At 62.7% G+C, this 8,145-nt stretch overlaps 1 protein-coding gene across 4 annotated transcripts; it reads left to right on the forward strand.

Annotated features, from left to right (window-relative positions):
• The first annotated feature begins 1,517 nt into the window (after nucleotides 1-1,517).
• On the forward strand, nucleotides 1,518-7,555 carry NELFA (negative elongation factor complex member A). Of its 4 annotated transcripts, none has more exons than XM_014450214.1 (10): nucleotides 1,522-1,878; nucleotides 2,582-2,743; nucleotides 3,624-3,713; nucleotides 4,271-4,401; nucleotides 4,490-4,559; nucleotides 4,817-4,905; nucleotides 5,504-5,615; nucleotides 6,260-6,552; nucleotides 6,664-6,763; nucleotides 6,879-7,555. In XM_014450214.1, the coding sequence occupies exons 1-10, from the start codon at nucleotides 1,707-1,709 to the stop codon at nucleotides 7,061-7,063; spliced, it is 1,404 nt and encodes a 467-aa protein (XP_014305700.1). In that variant the 5' UTR covers nucleotides 1,522-1,706; the 3' UTR covers nucleotides 7,064-7,555. The 4 variants fall into 4 exon arrangements, with proteins under 4 accessions (XP_023604576.1, XP_014305700.1, XP_023604575.1 ...); XM_023748807.1 differs by having other exon boundaries at nucleotides 6,263-6,552; XM_006108166.3 differs by having other exon boundaries at nucleotides 1,523-1,878; nucleotides 6,281-6,552.
• Nucleotides 7,556-8,145: the final 590 nt, after the last annotated feature.

An 8,145-nucleotide genomic window follows, 5' to 3' on the forward strand; every position in this document is an offset into this window, starting at 1 on the left:
ATGATCTCCCTGCAGAACGTTCTCTTCCTGTCCTTCTCTTTGAGGTCTCTTCCCAGTTACTCCCCCCCCACCCCCAGTCACCAGGACCCCCCAGCATATTGTCTCCTCCTGGTCACAGGGAGGCGTTCTCTCTGGCCACTAGCGAGACAGTGCTTCCTGTTGCTGTTTGTAGGTACCTTTTATCTGCTTATGAAAATTCTATCCCTAGAATTTAAAAATTTTGTTTTAATCATGAATGAGTTTTAACGACTCCGTTGAGATATGTAACTCACGTGCCATACGGCGCACCCCTTTACTAGGCACAGTTGAGTTGGTGGTTAGCGTGTGTCATCCTAATCAATGTTAGAACATTGCCGTCCGCCCCAGATAAACCCGAGCCAATCAGCAGGCTCCCCACCTCCCAGCCCTCGGCGCCCGCTCATCTGTTCTCTGGGTCTGGATTCCCCGGGTCTGGGCGTTTCCTTCGTGGAATCGTGGTCTGTGGCCTTGGACGACTGGCTTCGGCGGCGCAGTCTTCTCAAGGCTTATCGTGTGGGTGGTGCTTCGTCCTCTTTATGACGAGGGATGTCCCACTCGTTGACCCACCGCTGTCGTCACCAGCCCCTCGTCAGCTGAGAGCACGGGGTGTTTCCGCCTTTGTCTATTGTGAGAGATGCTGTGTGGAGACTCGTGGCAAGTCCTGGTGGACGTGGCTCTTGGTTTGCACTGTGGACGGATGTTTTCAGTCCTCAGGTGACCCCGGGGGGGGGGGGGGACTGTGGGTCATAGGTCACTGCTCACCCTGCAGAGGAAGTGTGGCCCAGAGGGGCAGGCAGCCACGTGCTGACGCTGTGGTGGGGAGGGGCTCCGGGTGGGCAGAGTGGCGCTGGGGGAGAACCCGGCCTCCGGGCATGGAGGGGACGGGGCCCAGCCCCATGTTACCCCAGGGCTCTGGCGTGCTGGCCTCCAGGATCTCCTGTGCTGTCCCAGGGGAGGGCAGGGCCGGGCTGCTCCTGAGGCTCCTGCTAGCGTGGGCGCCTTCTGTCCTCAATCCCAGCGCCTGCTGACTCCAGGCCCACAGTGACCTCTGTGCCCTGGGGAGGCCTCCCCAGATGCGGGGTGTGTGGGTCACAACCAGTGAGCACGCCACACGCCTTCCCTGCCCGCCCAGGAGTGACCCGGGCCTGGGGAGTGTGCCAGGGCCGCCCGCCCGGCCGCCGCTCCCGTCCTCACCACCTGGGCCCAGCTCGCCACACCCAGCAGCCTCATCAGCAGGCTCCCGAAACGGTGTGGCTCCTGGTGTGATTCTCAGACAGACGTGCGAGCTCCTTGCAGATGCCGTCAGCTTCCAGGGGTGGCCGCGCACGAGGAGCCTGGTGCTGCTGTGGGAGGCTGGGGCGCCGGGGCTGCCCCGCAGGAGAGCGGCCACCAGGCGGTGGGAGCACTAGATCTGAGTGGGCACTGCAGCCTGGTGGAGGCTGGGGGGCAGGAGGAAGGGGGCCGTGGTTCCTGCGAGGGTGGGCCTGGCAGGGGGCGGGTGCTGGAGAGGCTGGACGCTGCCCTGGGGCCCCCAGAAGCTACCGGGAGTTTGAAGGGGCCCCTCTGTGTTTAGAAACAAAGGATGGTGGCCGCACGTGGTGCTCTGCTCCTCCTGCACGCACTGCCCAGGGCAGCGGGCGGGCTCCCCGGAGGGCGGGGGCCACTGAGGACGCCCTCTCCTCCCGCAGATGAAAGGCGCCCTGGCGGAGATCATCCAGCTGGCCACCCTGGACTCGGACCCCTGGGTGCTCATGGTCGCCGACATTCTCAAGTCCTTTCCCGACACGGGCTCGCTTAACCTTGATCTTGAAGAGCAGAACCCCAACGTTCAGGATATTCTGGGAGAACTTCGAGAGAAGGGTATGTTGCCCGTTTGGTTTGTGCTGGGAGGAGGGCAGCAGGCTTCCCGGGAGGAAACGTCTTTTTGAAAACGCATCTGGTCTCTGAGGGCTTCCTGGGCCGCGTCCTGCGCCGCGTCCTGCGCAGGAGAGCGCTGTGTGCACGCACCGCCCTCACGCTGCCTCGGGTCCTCGCGACCATGCGACGAGCCTATACCCGTAGCCTCCCGCCCGCACTTGCTTGTTCGGAAACTTACTTACTTCTCTTCCTGTTCACACGCTCCCCCCCACCACCCCCGCAGCCCATGAGGCGCATGCACTGCCTGTTCAGGGGGTGTCGCCAGTGCCTAGAACAGTGCCTGGCACAGAGCAGATAGATGCGCAGAAGTGGTGTTGGAAGCATCAGCAGTTCAGTTGTTCAGAACAGGAGCCGGGAACTGTTAGAAATGACAGAGTCTGAAAGGACACGGAAAGGAGAGCCGCTCCATCCCTCCGCCTTTGGAGAATTAGAGCTGCCGGCCCCTTAACGAGGGAGCCGTGTGCGCTGTGGGCCACGGCCTGACCGCGGCGGCTCCCAGCCCCTGCGCACTAACTCGGGGCAGACGGGCCTCGGAGCCAGGCGGAGGCCATGCTGAGGCCCCGCGCTGGCCCGGCGGGTACCTGCTCCAGGACTCTAGGAGGCGGGTAGGGAGCCCCTCCTCACTGTGCTGCTTCTGGACGGACAGTGACCGAGTGCGAGGCGTCCGCCATGCTGCCTCTCGAGTGCCGGTACTTGAATAAAAGCGCCCTGACGACCCTCGCCGGCCCCCTCACCCCCCCGGTGAAGCACTTCCAGCTCAAGAGGAAACCGAAGAGCGCCACGCTGCGGGCCGAGCTCCTGCAGAAATGTGAGTGCCGCCCCGGCCGTCTGGGGGAGCGGGAGCGGCCGTGCTGGTCTGTCTGTGGCCTTATTCTTGGCTTCCTTTTCGATTTCACGCTCTAAACGGTCTTTTCAGAGTCCTGCATAAAGTTGTTGGGGTTTTTAGAAATATTGCTACACTGAACTATGTTCTAAAATCTATTTTAGAAACTTTAGAATTTTCAGGTTTAAGTATCTGTACTCTTAGTTGCAAAAATGAAACTTGTCCCGAGTCCCACGGGCGACGAGACAGGCGGCCTCGCACAGGCTGTTCCTGCTGCTGTGACTTGGCCTCATTCTCGGGTGCAGATGGTCTGGGTTTGGCTGGAAAGGTGTTCGGGGTCTTAGTTGACGTTCCCAGCTAGCGGCTGAGGGAGTGTGTGTGGCAGGTCCCGGCCGGGAAGCAGGGAGCTCCATTCCTTCAGCCAAATAGCAAAACACGGACTTGAGTCGTGTGGCTTTGAGTGGCTGTGGGATGGATATTAACACGCTAAGCGCCACGTCAGTCACCGGTGCAGCCAGCACATCAGTGAAATCGGGTATCGCGGGCTAAACGGGAAGGAAGACAAGGCTTGGCGCTTACCGTGTCAATAACATACGTACATGCCCTGTCCCAGAGAAGCCAAATAAACCCAGCAGCCGCCGTGACCCTTGGTTCAGATGGACAGTGCCCCAGGCGAGCACAGCCCCGCGCCACGCTGTCCGCGTGTGGACCCCCGTGCGTGGGCGCGCTGCTCAGAGTTGCAGGCTGCATGTCTGCGGGAGGACTCGCCGCGCACCTCCTGGTGCGGCAGGTGGGGGGGCACAGTTCCCAGCAGGGGCGGGGCACTCCCTGTGGGGCCCGCTGACGTGCACCCTTCCCCTCGCAGCCACGGAGACCGCCCAGCAGCTGAAGAGGAGCGCGGGGGTGCCCTTCCACGCCAAGGGCCGGGGGCTGCTCCGGAAGATGGACACCACCAGTAAGGCCGCCCCCAGACTGCCCTGGGCTGCTCTTGCTCAGGCCCTGTTCAGAGGGAGCTGTCCCTGGTGTGTCCAGTGACGACCCTCTGACAGATGCCGGCCGGCGTGGGGGAGGGAGCCATGGAGCCGGTGACAGCCGCTCACCAGGCGGGCAGGAAGGCCGGGCGAGGTGCTGGCTGCAGGGAAGGCCATTGCTGGTGCGGGCTGCCCACGGGGCATTCTTGTTCGGTGTTTTTGGCAAAAATGTCAGAGGTTGGCTGTGATGCCGTTGCTGGCTGAGGCCTTCTCTGCTGAGCAGGTGACCTGGCACCGAGTGCTTGTTCACTGGCCAGAGCAGGCCCCCCCTCCCCCACCCCCGTCTCGGACGCCGCAGGGCCATGCGCTCAGGGCTGTGGGGTCAGGCTCGTGCTGCTCGGCACCAGCAGGCTCCTGGGACCAGGGCCTCTCGGGTGAGCGTCGTCCTCTCAGGCACGGCAGCGGCCTCTGGTCCAGAGAGCGCGGCTTGCACGGGCGGCAGAGACGGGCCACGGCCACTGACGGCACCGTCCTCCCCCAGCCCCGCTCAAAGGCATCCCGAAGCAGGCGCCCTTCCGCAGCCCCACGGCCCCCAGCGTCTTCAGCCCGGCCGGGAACCGGACCCCCATGCCCCCCTCGAGGACGCCTCTGCGGAAGGAGAGGGGCGTGAAGGTGGGCGCGCCCCGTCGGTGTCTGCCCTCGTGGCTGGCCTTGGCGCGCTCCACGCCGTAGCTAAGGTGGCCTCTGTCTGTCTTGGCAGCTGCTGCACATTTCTGAGCTGGATACGGTCGGTGCCGGCCGAGAGGCAAAGAGAAGAAGGAAGACGCTGGGTGCGTACCTGGGCCCCCGGGGTTAGCAGAGAGAGCGCTGCCACCGGCGGGGGCTCGGCCCAGGCTCACCCCCGGTGCCTGGTTTCCGTGGGGCCGCCTCTCAGAGAAGGCGACCGCAGGGCAGCCCTTTCCCGAGAGCGCGTTTCCTCCTCTGCTTGGAGACGGGCGTGAAGGGCAGGCGGGGGCAGCATTTCGGGGCTACTTGCTGAGCTGCTGGAGGGGGGCTACCGGGGGCACTGACGAGGCTCTGTCCGCAGACACGGAAGTGGTGGAAAAGCCGGCCAAGGAGGAGACGGTCATCGAGAACGCCACCCCCGACTACGCCGCCGGCCTGGTTTCCACACAGGTAGGCTCCCAGCCAGAGCCTCACGTGGCCACTGTGCTCCCTCATCCCGATCCTTAGCCACTAAAGTGTGTTGTCGGAGAATACGTATATGTATATACATGTGTGCATACATACGTGTGCGGTGTGTATGCATATGGGCATGCATATAAGAGGCAGCGCTGGCCAGGGGGCCCCCCCGGCCTGTGCATGTCACGTGTCACATGCTGGCGAGCTGAGATCACAGATGTGGCGCCTCACCAGGCCCCTTTCCTGCGCGGGAGACCGGTGCCCGCCTCGCGGAGTCCCCTGCGCAGACGGTGAGCAGCTGTGGCCTGGAGAAGCTTCTCCATTGTGCGGCTGTCCTCTCCTTTTCCTACTGTGCGCACGTCACCGCCTGTCGTGTTTTCATAAGAAAACCGTTGTTGGACTTTTTTCTTTCCTCAAAGAGGGCTGGCTTGGGGCTCCTTAACCAAACAGGAGCCCAGCCCTCCTCTGCTGGGGCCACTCCCGTGGGGCAGCCCTTCCAGCCGGGGCGGCACGTGCCCTGCTCCAGGGCGAGGCTCCTGGGGGGCACGGAGACCCAGGCCTCTCCTGGGAGGGACCATGCACTGTCTTCCAGAAACTGGGGGCTCTGAACAGCGAGCCTTCGCTGCCCTCCACCAGCTACCTGCCTGCCACCCCCAGCGTGGTCCCGGCCTCCTCCTACATCCCCAGCTCCGAGACTCCGCCAGGTAGGCCGTGGCAGCGGGCGGGGCAGCCCTCCCGAGGCCCCCAGCACCCACCTGCCAGGGCCCTCCCGCCCTGCTGTGCATGCTGGCACGTGCCCGGCCCTTCCTGGGGCCACAGGCGGCTGCCTCAGCTGCAGCTCGACTGGGAAGTGGCCAAGGGGGCAGAGCCCACGGCCGTGGGTCCCCTCCCAGTCCCAGAACTTACGTCCCAGAGGCCTGTGGTTTTACCTGGTCGGGCTCCCCTTTGCCTGCCAGGAACAAGGTCCCAGGCAGAGGGCGGCCAGACACGCCTGGGGGTCTGCCAGCCAGACGGGCTCCAGGAGCTGCCTTCCTGCCTCGCCAGGGACCAGGACGGGACTGGCCCCGGCCGGGCGCTGAGCAGAGCCTGGGTGTTGTCTGGAAAGGCCTGAGGCCTCCGTTCCAGGGCAGGGCTCTCTGCAGCCTGTGCCCACCCAGGCGGGGGTGCTGCTCGTGGCACCTGCCCGGCTGCGGGCCAGAGGCCCCTGAGGGTCCGGGAGCCTGGGGAGCCCAGGTCTCAGGGCTGACCATTGCCCAGGCCAGGCAGTGTGGGCAGGACAGTCACCACCAGGAGGGGCAGGGCCGGCACAGGGCTTGGGGGAGGGGTCCCCAACCTCCTGGCCCCTCAGCAGGCCTCACTGTGCTTACAGCCCCACCTTCCCGGGAAGCCAGCCGGCCCCCCGAGGAGCCCAGCACCCCGAGCCCTGCCCTGCCAGCACAGTTCAAGCAGAGGGCACCCATGTACAACAGCGGCCTGAGCCCAGCCACGCCCACACCCACGCCCACGGCGCCCGCCTCACCTCTGACGCCCACCACACCCCCAGCTGTCACCCCTGCTGCGCAGGCACCTCCAGTGGCCATGGTGGCCCCACAGACTCAGCCCCCTGCCCAGCAGCAGCCCAAGAAGAATCTGTCCCTCACGGTAGGTGTGCCCGGCAGTGGGGGTGCCAGCGGTGCCTGGCAGGGCCTACAGGTGGAGGGAAGCAGGACCTGGGCTGCGGTCCAGACACTCACCCCCCTGCCTGCACTGCAGAGAGAGCAGATGTTCGCCGCGCAGGAGATGTTCAAGACGGCCAACAAGGTCACGCGGCCCGAGAAGGCCCTCATCCTGGGCTTCATGGCCGGCTCCCGAGGTGGGTTCATGTGGCCGGCCCAGGCGTGGGGGGCCCTGGGCCCTAGGCCCTGCAGGGGTGGGAGGGTCGGGCTCCTTGGCCCCAGGACCCGCCCAGCAGCCCGCGCCCTCCACAGAGAACCCGTGCCAGGAGCAGGGGGACGTGATCCAGATCAAGCTCAGCGAGCACACGGAGGACCTGCCCAAGTCGGACGGCCAGGGCAGCACCACCATGCTGGTGGACACCGTGTTCGAGATGAACTACGCTACAGGCCAGTGGACGCGCTTCAAGAAGTACAAGCCCATGGCCAACGTGTCCTAGGGTCGCCTGCCACTGCTTCCGCCGGCGACAGGCTCCAAGGACGCGGCTCTGGCTTCCGAGTGGCAGGCCTCCGCCATGCTGCCGAGCCCTGCCTCGTTCTCGGGGTGTTTTAGACTGATTTTTTAAGTTTTAAGATGGGTTACTTTTTGTGTGATCTAAGTCACTTTTTTGGATTCAATATTACATTTTTGAATGTTAAAGTTAACCAAAAAAGTTCTAACTTCCTAATTTTAGTGACAGCTCTGCCTGTTATAGACTTTTACTTTTTTATTTTTCTTAAATTCCATTGCCCTCGAGGTTGAGGGGACCAAAGGGGGGCCAGGCGGGACTGAGAACAGGGTGGGGACAGGCTGCTGAGGCCGAGCCACACTCCCGCCCACAGGTTTTCTACGCGTCTTTTGTACAGTTGTGAGCATTTGAGACCAGCCTCCGGGCACCTGTGTTCATTGTACAAACTACCTGAGTGATTAAAGTTTAGCTTTTCTACAGGAAGCCCAGGGCCATGTTTTGGGGGCAGCGCCCCCTTGGGGGTGGGGCCATGGGAGGCTCTTTAGAGGCGGGAAGAGCCAGCAGCTCTTCCCTGCTGACCACATCACCTTTAATGGGGACTTGCAACAACTTATTTTTAAAATTAAAACACACACAAACGTCGTTTCAGTCAGCTCTGCACTTGCTGTTCTGATGTCTGTTAGACTCCGAGACCAGCCTCTCCCCCTCGTCTGAGGCTGGGGCGTTGGAGGGCGTGCTGGGCGCCTGGCAGTGACAATTCAGACCAGAACTTCACGTTGCCTCCCATATAAAACACGTTTAAGAAAAAAGCCTTTCAAAGTTTTTAATACAAAAATATTCATACACAATTTGCCAAACACAACTTTCCATTTTAAATGCTATTGGCAGTTCCCACATCTACATTTCAGTATATCCCCCCTAGAGTGAACTTCAAGTTTCTGAGTCTATCAGAACCCGATAGCACCGATGTTCCTAAGACAAGCCCGGCCTCGTCCGTCAAGTCTAGACGCCGGGATGCAGAGGCTGAGGGTTTAAATTCTGATCGTTTCGCATTCCAACGGCACGTGGGCAGC

The sequence above is a fragment of the Myotis lucifugus genome, unplaced genomic scaffold (assembly GCF_000147115.1).
Source record: "Myotis lucifugus unplaced genomic scaffold, Myoluc2.0 scaffold_1839, whole genome shotgun sequence".
In the NCBI taxonomy this organism is placed as follows: Eukaryota; Metazoa; Chordata; class Mammalia; order Chiroptera; family Vespertilionidae; genus Myotis; species Myotis lucifugus.

Coding starts and splice junctions, on each gene's coding strand:
- NELFA (XM_014450214.1), top strand. CDS start 1,707: ATGAAAGGCGCCCTGGCGGAGATCATCCAGCTGGCCACCCTGGACTCG. Junction 1,879..2,581: donor GGGAGAACTTCGAGAGAAGG/GTATGTTGCCCG, acceptor CTGGACGGACAG/TGACCGAGTGCGAGGCGTCC. Junction 6,553..6,663: donor AGAAGAATCTGTCCCTCACG/GTAGGTGTGCCC, acceptor CCTGCACTGCAG/AGAGAGCAGATGTTCGCCGC.